Source organism: Vanellus vanellus (assembly GCF_965231255.1).
Source record: "Vanellus vanellus genome assembly, chromosome: 24".
NCBI classification, from domain to species: domain Eukaryota; kingdom Metazoa; phylum Chordata; class Aves; order Charadriiformes; family Charadriidae; genus Vanellus; species Vanellus vanellus.
The window spans coordinates 3,429,693-3,444,696 of record NC_138929.1 but is presented as its reverse complement, the minus strand read 5'-3'; the positions used below and the strand labels follow the sequence as shown (position 1 = coordinate 3,444,696).

The following is a 15,004-nucleotide window of genomic DNA, read 5'->3' as shown; positions in this document are numbered from 1 at the left end:
TTGAAAAGTGGCACCAAGAAACACAGGGATATGAAGGGTGTTTATGCAGTAGCCAGCAGATCGTCCTGGCTCATTTCTCCTGCAAACGATCAACATGACCATTAACGATGCCTATGCAGAGAGGTGGACAGTCAGTTCATTAGCTGTACTCCCATACTGTCGGACCTGTCAGCGGTTCTGAGACAAACGTGCTGCACGAGGTCAAGAGCTAGCACAGTGCCAGCAGAGCGAAAACGGTGAATCAATGAAGACGCGTCTCCACCTGAGATTCCAAAGGCATTTCAACATGCTCCATCTGTACTGCAAAGATCATTTTTTCAAATCCCACAACATGAAAGATGAAGGTAGCTAGTAACAAGATATCCAAGACTCTGTGGGTGTACCGACAATCACATTTTCCTCTGAATCAAAGAGAACCATTAAAAGGAAGCAGTGCATTATTACAAGTGCGTGGAAAACAAAGAGAACCTGAATTTTGCCCTGAGCTGAGAAGGCAAAGACCTATTTACTTCTTTAAAAGATGCGGATGTCTGTAAATGCACTAATGCAGCCACGAGGAGAAAAGATGCTGCCCAAGCAGCTGGAGGAATTTGTTATGTCTGCTGCACAGAAAACTATCTGACAAAATGGGGTTTAACTACGCTTTTAACCAGAGCACCAAATTAGCGCTACAGTGTATTAGCACTAGCAAGTCAGCTATCTCAAAGTGAGTTTGAACCCATACGTCTGCCCCATTGGGCACAGAATTAAGCTAGCACCGGGTGCTTTGCAAAAATCCCGTCCTGAAGTTTTCAGTCAAGTCTGAACTGAGCAGAGTCAAGAGAGGCCTTCCAGATAGCCAGGCGATTCCTGGATACCTTCTTGGCTCATCTGGGCAGACGCACAATTAATGCTCTAGAAACGCTCACTGCCCACCATGCCTGGCTTTGTCAGTCACACTCCCTAAGACTGGGATGAGAAAAAAAGACCCTTAAAGTCAGGGGATCAGCAAGTAGGTTTGAGACATGTTTCAAGTTAGAAAGAGACACAGTATTAGAGAAACAATTCAGTGCTTTCATGTGTGACATGCAGGGCCCAAAACTGATTCTGTTCAATGCTGAGCAGTTCCTCCTGGCTAACTGCACCATCCCTGCTCAGTTTACTACCTTTTCTAGCCTGGAGGATGCCCTGTTTTGCAACTGGAAAAACAAGCACCAGGGCTTCAGGCATCTGAGAGAGAAATGTGGTGCAAGAAAAGCTGTGGCTCCCTGAAATGAGTATGTTGGAACATTCAAAGCACGTATGACCCTCCCCTGTCAAGAAGAGGGAGAACAGCACAACTGCTTGTACAGTGCAGAGCATTTGCATTACAGAAGAAAATTCCCACTAGCAACCAACCACCTGTGTGGGCAGCAACAGTGGGACCCCAGCGACAGACGATTCACTAACCTTGAGGGACATCTCCTGCAGCGTGGTCCTCCAGGTTGGGGGTGGCTCCTACGCCCGCTTCTTCAGCTGGTTCCAATTCAGAGAAAGAACGGGAAAAACATGATCAAAACAAGAGTTAAGTTTAAGAGTGTGATCGGAGAATTTATTTACCTCCCTGCTGACTCTGCCCATCAGCGCTGTATATGAGCAGGGCAGTATCAGAAAGGAAATCAACCCATGCCGACAATGGACCTAGCTAGATTTATTCAGCTTGTGCTGTACCAGACTGGAGGAGAGTTTCACCGACTCACACATCCTCGGTGACAGGTTAGTACAAGCTCCCTCAGGCAGAGGTGCAGAGAAAAGGCTGTGAAGGCGCAGGGAAACTTGTGGATTTATATCCCCTCTTCTACCCCCACCTAGCGTTTATATTGCCCACAGCATTCACATGAATGTCTCTTACCTGAGCCCTACCTTCTTGAAGTCTACTACTTAGCTTACTGTAACGAACTCTGCAGAGGCTACCTGACACCAGTAAATCCGAGTCTGATATCAATCTGACACTTCAGGAATACTGGGATATTCGAGAAGCATAATTTTCTTCACAGCAGTGATGGTTTGTCTCTATCAGAATTTTTTTAATTTATTATATGACTACTTTCAAACAGGCTTTATCAATTATATTTGTATGTCACAGTTCTACAGTCAAACTAGGACTTTCTCTGTTTTCCTCATTTTTTTTTCCAAAGAGTTCAGGACACGCTGCTTCTTCCTGGCTCCCTGGTACAGTCAGATCTTAAACCACAGACTACGCATCCTTGCTAGCGGGCGAGCCACTCTCCGTTTCAGCCCAGGGCTCCAGCAGCAGCCTGGGGACTGGATGCAGGATAGGCAATTTGGCTGCCCGAGGGAGCGTGCTGCGAGCTTGTTTTGGTGTTCAGGCATTGGCACAAGCACATTTCCACCCACTACCTTTCTCAGGTTCTGCCTGACACTCCCAGGAAAATCCAGCGAGCACTGCACAAGGGCCACGCGGTCATTTTTCACGTACAGACCTGACTCTCCCAGGAGCTCCGGCCCTCTTGTACACACACAGCACTGCTGCAGTTCACTCCATTTTTACTCTGCCTCGGAAAGACCCCCACCCCTCACCGGAAAACCAAGTCCAGGTGCAGTGATTCCCCACAGAGCATTCAGGCTGAATTAGCCACTTCACTTCCTCTGCGTTATCCTTAAAACACGCCGGCAGCCAAAGAACTGCTGCAGTGGCCTGGTTTTCACCTGCCACTTCAAAGACAACCGCATTGCCCGGGCTGAGCGAGAGCTCCAGTGAGATATGCAGCAAGGTCCTGCGGTGACCGTCTCTCCTCGCCAGCAAAGCAAGGCTGCTGGCAGAGGGACAGAGATGACCGGGATCAGCAGGTAAGCGCTTAGCCTGGAGGTGGGAGGCAAAGCCACCACAGAGACAACAGATAGAAAGATTGTCAGATGGGGAGCTGAGAAAGAGAGAAGAAAAGGCTGCAAGTTTCCCCCAGGATGGGGAAGGCAAGAGGACAATCGTAAGCTAGGAATTATTTCTGCAGGCCATGGAGAAGAAAGAAGCACGCATCAGGAGCAAAGCAGGCCTGCGAGAGGTTTTCGCAGTGTTATTTTAAAACACTAACCAGTCCAGCTCTCTGCTCTGTCTGCATCAAGAGATGAAACTGCACCTCGGTCTCCCTCACCTGTGGTTCCTTCTGGGATCTCCCCGTGCTGTTCGACACCACCCTGATCCTCGTGGTCTCCTTCCTCCACTAAAGGTGCTGTGGCATCTGAAAAACAACGCAGCTTTCACATAGCCATCAAGCGGCAAAACCCTGTGGAGGCCAGGACATGCCTGAAGAATGTTTTGCTCAGAAAAGCACTCGACTCCCTCCCTTGAGCCAGTGCTTGTGGAGGGAGACAACTGAGCATGACACAGTAAAGCCAGTATTGCAGAGACACTATGAGCTGTCCCCTCTGCCACACAAACCACACATCTCCAGCGTACTCCTTACGCAGCTGGCGGCTTTACCATAAACACTGCCTGAAAATGCACAGCTGAAGGCAGCCACTGGTGCCTGATCTGCATGCACGGCAATGCCGTCTGCATGGGGTCTTCACTGGTCTGGAACAGGAAAGAACAGCTCCCATCGGATACCTTCATAAACCATCTGAGCACTGCAACTGCATCGCACTCTGGGCAGTTCTGAGACAGATACATGGCTCCATCTACCAGAGAGATGTCTGCTTGTCATGACAGTCCCAATCCAACTGGAAAGAGGGACAACATCCTCTTCTGCACCAGCCAGGTCTTACAAACTGATCTCTTGAGCCACACACACAGGAAGAGAGCCACTTCACAGATCAGTCGGCCCACACCTCCAGCGCAACAGGGCTGGAACCGGTCATCATCTCTGTCACCTTTCTTTTAGATAAATTCTGCAAACTTTACCCAAAGTCTCCAAGAGGCAGATACTTGTAATTAAAGCAGCCACGAAGAACACAAAAAGTGCAGTTAATTAAAACGGTAAACAAGTCATTCAGATAACACTCTGGAGCAGCACAGACATGCCCCGAGTCCTACAAATCTGACCTTTATATCAGCACAAAGTTTTGTTTTATGTATAGACTCTGCCCATCCCATCATTCCAGCATGAATTGTGCCATACTAATGAACATATAAATACAGAGGGGGCAAAAAAAGAGCTATGAGGTACAGCTGACTGAAAGGGAACACAGAGACCAGGATGTGCTCTGAGTATTTTGGGGGAGCACAATGATGCAAACCTCTGGCCCTGGGAGCACACAACATAGGATTGCTCCCAGCTGTGCTAACGGGAGTTCGCAGTCACGGTGTAAAAAGTCTTCAGGAAACAAACTGCAAGCAACTTCCTGAACTATAAAAAACACTTCACCTTCTCTTGCCTTCCAACCCACTCTCCACCTTTAAAGCTCATTATCTCATTCTGCAGAGTGGCAAACATCGCTTGTGATGAGACTAATGAAAAGCACTTGTCCAAGAGTGCAGGCACTCCTCCTGAGAAACCCCACCAGAAAACGGCACGGCGAGTCTTTTGGCAAGGTTTACCACGACCCCATCCATCATGGTTTCAAAGCAGTAAGTCAAAGAGCTCCCACCTTCCGTAGTTGGGGTGCTCTTAGCGTCAGATGTTTCAGAAACAGGCTCATCCGATCCATCATCGACTGGTATCTGAAGGGGATAGCCTGGAAAACATTCAAATACTTAGAACAAGTCCTTGGCTATGAATTACGGCCTGTGAGTTATGAACTCTGATTGCCCAGATCCACAGCAGCAAGAAACTGTTATTGGAGAGTATAAAACACCTGAACTAATAAGCAAGCAAAGCGTGAAAATGCCAACCAAAAGCACCAGTGTCATCACCAAAAGGAGCAAGCAGAAACCCATCAGCAAAAGAAAAGCCCAGTGAACCGGACAGCTAGAAACAGCAAAGCATGGCACAAGCAGGAAAGGAGATTTTAACAACATAAGCAGAAAAGATGTACAACTTCTGAGTCACTGTTGTCCTCTCTGCCAGTTCTGGAGCCATTAGACTCCCTCCCTGCTGAACACTTCCATGATGCGTTAATTCTAATCGTTGCAAAACAGCAAGTCTTTATAAAGGGCTTGGTGTAGCACATAACGTACTGCACGAAGACTTGGTTGCAAAGTCATCTTTTGGAAGAGTAGGGCAAGAGGCTTAAGTCTCCTCTCTGCAAGGAGTCTGGGCAAATAAAATAATGAGAACTGGAGAAAATGACTTGGAAAAGAAGATTCAAACTAACATAAGCAAAATCCCTGGGAACCTGTGATGTGTGAAGCTGAGGCTACAAGCTGAGAGGAGCTATCAGACTGAAATGCATTACAGAACCCAGGATGAATGGATGCTATGGATTCTCTCCAGGACAGAGGCAATCCATTTATTTGGTGTAAGCTGTGTCCAAAGCACCTCAAGAAAAGAAAATTAAGATGATGTTTACATGGAGCATAGCCAGGAGTGAGTCCCACCAGATTTGCTGGCATTACGTGGGGTTCCAAGCTCAATTGTGGCGCATGGTGGAATGAGAAAGCAAAGGCTTCTTGAGAAATGCAGGTCTGAAATATGGGGCGAAAGACTCCTGCATGGCCCCTGCTCCCAGAGCTCTCTGTTCAGTTCTCCCCATCTCCCTGTGCAGGTGAGAAAAGCAGGCAGCAAGCAGCATCCTTGAGCTGTGTCTCCAAATAAAAGCAGTGCTGTATTTTTATAGCAAACTGAGGAGTGAACACAGAAACATACATTTGCAAAGCTGCAGCATAAGATCATCACTAGTCTGGATGCTGGGGGTTGTTCTGCTCTTGCTGGGCAATGATATCGAAGAGCAGCATTTTCCTATGACTACGAACATCAGAGAATCTTGTGGGCTACCCACCATCCACTGGCTGCAGCCAGCTGATCCACCATAACCTTCCACGCACACATACCATCTCCTCCTGGCCATCCCCAAGCACCCCTCGCACTGTCCCACTGGCCCCATTTAGATTCTCTCAGCAGTGGGCAAGGCAGGTCCTTTACACCATCTCCTCCTGGAGGTGCTCACCTGATGGGATGTGCTTCTCTTGGCCAGCTGCATGATCCTCCATCATGGTGACGTCCTGACGCTGCTCCGCCATCTCTCAGAAAAGTTACCTGAAGAGGAGAGTAAAAACAAGCAACTATCAGGGAAAACTTGACACAACACACCTCCATCTGGAGCCCAGTTTGTGTGCTCCCATCTCCTGCTCCAAGAGACAATTTTGGTTTGTCAGTCGATTTCCAGGAGGATTAAACATCCTATCCCAACCAATCATCCAACAACAGCCAGCCACCTTTTCAGCCACTGTAAGAAGATAGCTACTCTGTTCCCTTTTCCTGATGAGCCCTGAAATCACACCATTGCACTCCGGCAAGGTCACAGCTCAAGATACACGTTACCTATTGGGTTTCAAACTAGTGCTGAAATATTCCCCGGAGCATCTAACACTAGTGCCTCCAAATCTACCAGGAGCATGTTTTGTCCGCAGTGATCAAGCAGAGGAGGACAGTGGGAAGGGAGCACTAGCATGACCAACTGGAATCTAAAAGGCCTGCCCCAGCCACACCACTCTTCAACAGAGTTGCACCAAGCTCCCAGCACAAGAGGTCACAGCAATCCACACTCAAGACAGAAAAAAAACACCTGGGAGCATGAGCCAAAAGGAAAACACAGATTTTGCATAAAAGACATATAAAGGAGCAAATGTTCCTTGTGAACAAAGAGAAGTTCTAACTATTCCTGCATGAGCAAAAGCATGTGCCAGTCACTGCATCCGCATCCATCACAATAAGGATATAGGCAATTTCTGCCCAGCTGCAACATCAAAATTCCACAGGTATTTAAGACGTTCCAAGCAAAATGACCACCCTGGTGCACACAGGACACTGCTCAGCCACTGTTTTGTCACAGGCGATCACTTGAAGCAGCATGTTTAGTGGAGACATACTTCTGCTGCATGCTCCAAACTCTGCATTTAATCAGTGTCTCAACAGAAGCATCTGCTGGCAAGGTGTAATACTGCTGCAGGAAGGGATGCCTGTGGATACACCCAGCAGGGATACTCAGCTGTAACGATACACTGATCACCTTAAAAGCAATCCAAAAGAGATATACAGGGGTAAACCAGGACTCTCCAGAGATGGATTTGGATCAGGGACTCTCAGAGAAGATGGTCTGGCTTGGCTGTGGGTCTGAGAGGACAGCACAATGGCTGTTTAACCCCAAATCCTTCTTGCAGTGCTCAGAAAGCCAACACCATGGTGTAAAGCAAAGCACAGTAAACAGGTCTGGACATTGGAGTGGAAGTAGAAAGGTGCTAAAATTCAGAGTTACTTTTCTAATGTGCATCTATCCGCAAAAGGAAATGAAGTTACCAACAAACATTATCCGCTTCTGTGAAGCGGGGACCGTGTTTCTTCTCATTCTCCATGCTGGTTGGACAGACATTGCTTTTAGTTCCTAATAGCTGATATAATTACAGCCATTGGCAGTGATTAATAACCAGCTATTAGTGTAATCGCAGGTTTGCCATGACCGTCAGGAGCGAATGAATCCAGCAATGAAGCTCAGGTTATCAGCAGCAAGGAAGCAAACTCATGTGGTTTTGTTTGCTGGCAATAAATTAACTGGATATATAGAACTATGTAAGAGAAACTCCAATGCTAGTAACCAGATCTCTCACCTAGCTTTTTTTAAGCCATAGCAAGATGACTATGCAATTTAATTTCTGCCTTAGACAGCTACAAAGCTGTCTGACAGAACTGTACCAAGTTTGAGAACTTGCCCTGAAAGGAAATCACTCATAAAAATTGAGGTATAAAATAGGAAAGAATTAAGTAAATAATTTTTGCCCCAATTTTTTGGGGGGTTGACCACAAAAATGGTGGGCCCTCATTATTTGAACATATGGGTGCCCTCCTCCCAGAACTCAAAGGATCATACTGATTATACCCTGGTCTCATCTGGCCATTTGATATTATTTGCAGGTCTACTTTGCATGGAAATACTAAAATATAATGCTAACCTAGTGTACAGGGCACAAAAGCAATTTGGGCATGAACATGGGTGTAAAATGACACACAAATGTGCTGCTCGTGCCTGTGTGTGTTTGTGCTTGTGCATGTACAGAAGAGTGACCTCTCTGTCCTAAACGCACACAGGGCACTGGGTACAGTTTTCCCCACGCATTGCCCTGTCTGTTGATAGGAAAACGTGGATGGGAGAAGCAGTTCCTACCCCACTCACAACTGGTGGTCCTCCCATCCCAGCTCAGTTCACTGAACATCTACAGATACTAACATCTTTGCTTCCCAACCTGCAGACCCAGAGGCAAACCACTCACAAATCTGCTGTGCTGGATTTAAATAAGGCTTACCGTTTCCTTATTCTGCCTCCTTTCCTCTCTTCCTCCCACCCGTTTTTTTGTAGAAGAGCAATTAGCGTCTCCCCCAATCTCCCTGGAAAGATACATTTAGTCCTTTCTTGCCTCTGGACAAGAATTTCCTGGGACACCATCCAGAGGAGACTCCTAGCTTGACAGCTCGTGAGCTTGCATACCCCGCCGGAGGCTCATCTGCTGGCTCCATGGACAGCACCCGACACAGCCGAAGACCTTCCACTTCTCCCCTGAATAGAGCATTTAGCATCTGTGCAACCCTGGCACAACAACAGCGAGCCATGATTCAGCAAAGGCCGGTGGATCTGCTGGCTCTGCGGCCTGGTCACAGGGCTGACTGTCGCCCTGCTTCCCGCTGACCTGCCAGTGCCGGGGCTTTTCAGCACAAAGAAACGGCTGGGTGTTTTTCAGAGAAGCCGACGATCTCGCTGTCTGTCTGAGCTTTGCAAGAAGGCCTTTAACGCTGTGCTGCTCACAGCCGGGCAGAGACAGCCCCTGTTCTCACTGAGCTCCACGCATGGCAGGACTCAGCCGTCTCAGAGCTAAAGGACTGGAGGTGGGCTCGGGAGGATGGAGCCATTAATTTTTCAGAGACAAGCGAGAAAGAGCTGCCTTTTCTGTTACAAGGAAAAAACCACAACCAAAAGCCACAAAGATCCATCAAAAACCCCACCCAACAGGACCCTGAGAGCACCTGAAACGTGGCTGCAGCTTATGCAATGCCCCAGATGCTCATTCACTTGGACATGGTGATTTTGGGGGCTGATGCCCAGTTTGCTGTGGAGAGCAGAAGCATCTCCCAGCAGATGAAGCACAATGTCCTCCCGCCGTGTCTGCAGCACGGCAGGCAGAGGAGCAGAGTCACTCTGCGCCTGAGCCACCACGTGCAGCAGTCAGTGGTGGAGAAGAACAAAAACTCCTCAAACTGGCACGAGGCAAGGGGCAGGGAGGGGGATTTAGCTCCCACGTGGTTCCCACAGCATCTTGCATTTAGCTGAAGAAATGCCCACTCAACAGATGCTTTTCTCACCAGCGCTGCCCCTCCCTTGCAGCTCGTGAAGCATTTCCTACAGCCTTCCCTCCAAGGCCCCGCAGGGCTGAGATTTAAACCCATTACAATAGGGCTGATGAAATTTCATCAGCACCAGATAAGCAAATAAATAACATCAAGCACACAAAGCGATTCAATGGGTAAGTAAGAGTGAGCCGCTGCCACCATTATCTCTAAGCTGCAAAGCTCTCCCAGCAGAATTTGAAATACACAGGCCATATAATCATACAGTCCTAGTCACCAGGAACGTCATCTATAAAGACATTTTATGCCTCTCCAATGGATGCTGAACTTCATTCTCTCCCTCTTTCTTTTCAGCTGTTGTAGATGTCAGCTAAAAGCATTGCTCACTCAAAACCATCCTGATGATGCACATGGTTTTGGAACAGATCTGTCCGGCTGAAACCAAGAAGCATAACTGAATTGCCTACATGCAAACCCCTTATTACTCTAGGGGGAAAGCTGCAGCTTTGCTTCGGGTTTTCACTCAGGTAATAAATTCATATGACTAAAGAGAATTTAAACCTTATTAAAACTGCATATTTTAGATCAGGCTTTTTAAACAAAGATGGTCTGAAAATTTTGCATTTGAAAAACTACTTTGAATTTTGAAAAAAGTCTATAATGATAATCCTATTTGTTTTTTAAGAGGGGGAAGGGAAAATCCCTCTTAGGGAAAAACATAACATTAAGGGGAAAAAATGTTCTAAAAAACTGTAAAACCAGCCCCACTTCGAAGCAATGGTTCAGTAATGAATAATTATGCCAAGGATAGCTGCACAGAGATAAACTTCGGCAGCACCCTCTGCATGACAGATAAAGCACAAACCCTCCTAAGAATCTTATCCATTTCCAGCAGAACTATTCTTGTTAACCAGGGGCACTATCTAAAAAGCAACAGCCTATCCCATAATTAACAGCTCCTCCAAACCTCACATTTTTGAAACCCACAGCCCGCCTTTCGAGAGAAGAGACGTATTGCGCAGTCATTTTGAGCTGTGCAACAAGGCACATGAGGAGGCAAGCAGGGGGGGGCGAAGTTTTCATCGCCAGGAGCTGGAGAAAGAGGCTGATTTCTGGCAGCGTAGGCTCAGCCCACCAGTACCTCTGGTTTTCGCTCTGTATGTGCAACCTAGTTAGGGCCCTAAACATAAACGCAGTTTGTCTAAGAAGCGAGTTTAACCGGTGAGAGCTCGGCCATCTCCTGCCACCAAATGCTTGACCATTAGCATCAGTGTTAAGATGAGACGCAGGGTGGCACACAGCATGTTTCACTCCCAAGCTTGGAGCTGGGGGGGCCTACAAGCCTTCAACTTGAGAGTTGAATATTGCCACCCCTACCCTCAGTCCGGTGTAACCTGGAGAGGAGCAGATATTCCAATTTGCTGTAACGGGGGTGGGCTGGAGGCGTGCGTGGATCCACTGTCGGAGCAGGGGGAGCGCAGGGTGGCTCATGGCATTCAGGCCACCGGGCAACTCCAGTCGCACTTCACGACCCAGCCAGCTAAGCTCAACATTGCCGTAACCAAGAGCAACTCTCACAGCATTTCACGGCTGAAGCTAGCTCCAGAACAGTCCCTGCAGGCCTGTGTTGTACAAAATGTTAGGGGCTAAAAGCCAAAACAGCAATTTACACCCCAAAGAGGCCAAAGCATGCAGGACCACATACCCAGTAATGAAAAGCCTTAAGTGAAATGATGCAAAGCCTTAACAGCCATCAACAGCACTGAAGTTTAGGTGAGGAAGTGAAAGGTATTAGTCAGCTCAAGGTCCACAAGACATTTAAAGAGGAAAAAAATATAATCTTCCTTGAGGATACTGAACACAACATCACTCCTCTCACAGGAGGTTGCAGAGACCTGACAGTAAAGCCCATCAGCTTTATGTGATGGTCCCCACACTGCCTGCAAAACCACACACCGCCTTTTGTCCAACACCCACAAAGGTCTTCGTGCCAGCCCGCAGCCCGCCTGACCTTGCCTCCTTTGCAAGATGTGCTGATGGTGAGTGGAGACACCAGAGCCACATCCCTGACACCATCCTGCATTCGTGCCCAGGAGGACTGAGCCAGAAACAAAAGCACTGCTCTTCTGCTGCTGCCCATCCTGCAAATTTGTTTTCTAAATAGCTTGTTAGGCTTGAAGGCATCAATAAAATGGCTTGGTCTGGTCTGACAGCAGAAGTAGAAGCTACTAGAGCACAGCCAGGGTGGTAGTGCTTAGAGTAAAGCCAACTGCTCGATTCATAGCAACCTCCCACCCCTGCACAACCCACACACATGAAAACTGGTCCAAACGAAACAACTGCTGCATCCTTCCTCCACGAGGAACTGTAAAAACGGCTACAAATACTGTTTCACAAAGAAGGAAGGAGAACGGCCTATGCAAACCAGGATTAATAAAGAAAATTAAATCAATAAATGAATGAAATACATGAGAAGTTCCTGGCTAGAACACATTTAGGACCTGTTCATAGGGCATAAACCAGCCCCGGGTGTTGGAAAGAAACTTCTCCCATGAAGCAGCACATTTCTCCTGCCTGGTGACCCCTCTGCGCTGCAGACCATGAGGCCACACTGCTCCACACAGCCCCATGCCCAGTCTGCAGCTCCAGTTCCTGCACAGCCAGCTAACAGGCACCCCGGGCGCCTTTCTGGAGCACAGTCAGGACACATCATCACCAGCACAAAGACACAGCAGAGCCTTCATTCCGCTGCCGCTCAGGCTACCCACCAGCAAACCATGCACAAAGCCACCAGCACTCTCCATCTGGGAAGATTTAGATCCCAAATTAAGTCGGGCAGCCCAAAGTCTTAATCCCTTGGCAAAAGGTTTCTCCTCAATGAAAGGTAAATAAAACCAGGGCTGAAAACAACGTACCCTATTGAGAATGGCCCAGTGGCGGAGGGGGAAGAAAGCAGATGCCGGGGACCACACAGCTGTGCTTCGGTGCTGCTCAGCCTTGCGTAATCTGTGCCAGACGACATCATTAGCACTGTCACAAAGGAGCACGAAAACGCATCCCCACAACCCTTCTGGTGCCAGGAGATGAGTGCTCCCACGATGCCCGTCCAAGGAAAGTGGGTCAGCAGCTGCACCCCACTCACCCGTGGGCCCAGCAACACGCAGGGCTACAACCGCAGCCCAAGGATCAACAGGACACAATCCGACAGCCACCGTTTCTGAACGGCCGCAGGATTATCCCCAATCACAGAGGGAGAGGTAGAGTCTCAATCTGCAGCGATTCAAACTGCGCAGCTCCAGGGATCACGAGTCTGGGAACTAATGGCTCAATTTACATACGCACAAATCCCAAAATAAACCAGGCGTTGGCAGATCTGTTTGCAGCTGGGTGCGGGGTTTACTAGCCACACGTTGGTAAGAAAACAGGAATGAGAAATTTCAGCAGGAGGTGAGCGCAATGCTTTGAGAGATACTGGCTGGATTTGCACACTCTGGTACTCATCACTGGGTCCAACCAAGCAGCTCCATCTTTCACACCAGCCACAAAATGTCCAAGCAATCACCCAGCTAATTTCCAGACCCAGGCAGAGTGTTAAACCCTCTTGGCTATTGTGTCTTGTGCTCAGCCACAGCAGTGTCTGCCTTCTCCATTATTTAATCAGTAAGGGCAGTAAGCACCCACTGTTGCTACTTGAAAATGAAAATTCAACAGGCATGAGCTATCTAAGTGTTTCCTCTGAAAGGTGATCAAACACAAACAGGGTTTTAAAAAAGGCATCATTCCATCTGAATTACTTAATTAAAGTGGAATGACAGCCCCGTGAAATAACATCAGCCTGAAAGGCTCTTCATAATTCATAAGCAACTTCCTTTTCATCTCCTTTGTGTACTTTTCCAAGTACTGTTTTTCCAAGATGCTGACAGAGGAAGGAATGTGAACGGTGATCTCATTAATTGCAAGCACTGCCTAATATGCAGTGAGCTGAGAAATTACATGGAGTTTCAAGTTACCTAGTCAAGAGGCTAGAAAAACTTCCTTCAGGTTCAAAGACAGACAAATGCCTCTTAGAACAACAGGAGGGGCTGCAAAAGAAACAGTCTCCAAAATGCACCTTTCTTAATTTTTTTTTTCCCCACATTTTTTCCAGGTTATAGTTTAAGTGGAACTTTTGACACCTTTCCCTAGGGGCAGGACACCTTCCATGCAGACGTGAGACAGGTTTGGGTTCATAGCAGAAGAGCTTTGAGACACAGGAGCCTCAACACAGCAAGGGTGATTACATTGGCTTCATGCACACCCATTTGGGACCTGAAGGTCACCGAGACCAGGCAATAACCAACTCCCATGTATTACCAAGTCTGGAAAGGAGACGGGGAAAGGGGAGGGTGGTAACACTGAGGGCTAAGAGGCCCTGAGCAACGAGATGCCATGATTGTGTACAAACAGCATCAAAAGGGAACAGAAAAGCTGGGTTCAAAGACACAAGAGCTCAGGGAACTGTCAGTAAATAGCCCTTACAAATCTAACGTCTCCACAGCCAAAAGCTCTGCAAGCTAACTGCCGGGGGTCACCAGCTGGCAAAGGTCTCCAGGGCACACTCACGGCTAGAGAAAAGCCAAGGGATACTCACGTGCTGACAAGTTCTTCAGTGTTGCTGAGAATTAAACTAACAGAATTTGCCATCCCAAATCAGCTTAGGCCCAGTTCAGCAGCTGCCTCCAAGCAGGGTGGCAATTAGGAGACCAGATTATCCAGGCACACAACTCCAGCCCATGGCCCGAGCTGCAAGAGTAGCTGGACTCAGGAGATGGGAAAAATGGTTCTATCTGCATCTCTCTTCTCTGCCCAAATAAAAGGACACCACAAAGGTGGCCTCTTCCAAGAATGGGAATGTGCTGGGAATCACTTGGGGGAACACACACAAGTGTTTTACATTGTAGGAATATTAACCCTAAATCTTGCATCAGTTGCTACTGGCAAGAGCACTAGGTGGTTTACTCCAGACATATCGTTATTCCAATCTTCCCTGCAAGTTGAACAGAGGGGAAAAGGCTTTTCATGGAGCAGGCTGGGGACAAACCAGAGCGGAAGCCAGGCTCCCACAGACACCACAACCTGCGTGCTCCCAGCTGCACCGCTCTCCTTCAGGCAGGGCTCTCCGGAGCAGCACTTGAGTACAGAAATCAGAGGAAGCTCCTGAGGGACACTACAGAGACATGAGGGCAGCCAGGCTCCACCTTAACCTCACCTGAAACCAAAGCACCTCCGTGTCAACCTGCAGCATCTTCCTTCCTTGATCTTTTACCCCTTCTTACCCCTTTTTTTCGCTTCATGTCTGGCTTAACTGACCAAGTCAAAGCCAACCTTTTGCAACACCACTACAGCCCCCCCCCGCCCCCTCCAGCTTTCTCGTGTGCAATTACAGGAGGGCATTTAAGGGCAACTTCTGCTCAGGGAGGTGTCAGCACTCCCAATCACCTTTCTCATTCCATACTATGATGCAAAGATCAGGCTTTCTCTAAGTCCACTAACCTTAGCTAGATTAAAACTCTGATCAGAGGGGCTTACACAGCAGCAAAAAAGGAAGCAACAGT

The 15,004-nt window shown here is 48.0% G+C and overlaps 1 protein-coding gene across 4 annotated transcripts in view; it reads right to left on the bottom strand.

Annotated features, from left to right (window-relative positions):
* MAPT (microtubule associated protein tau) overlaps positions 1-15,004 on the bottom strand; it is a 50,419-nt gene that overhangs the window by 20,600 nt on the left and 14,815 nt on the right. For 3 of the 4 annotated variants that reach the window (XM_082494913.1, XM_082494915.1, XM_082494916.1), the window contains exons 2-5: positions 6,025-6,113; positions 4,567-4,653; positions 3,132-3,218; positions 1,429-1,494 (exon numbers count right to left, since the gene is read on the bottom strand). In XM_082494913.1, the coding sequence (XP_082351039.1) occupies positions 1,429-1,494; positions 3,132-3,218; positions 4,567-4,653; positions 6,025-6,097 (313 nt within the window). In that variant the 5' untranslated portion in view covers positions 6,098-6,113. Of the gene's footprint in view, positions 1-1,428; positions 1,495-3,131; positions 3,219-4,566; positions 4,654-6,024; positions 6,114-12,325; positions 12,417-12,552; positions 12,602-15,004 lie in introns of those variants that run through there. The other variant, XM_082494914.1, reaches the window with a different exon arrangement.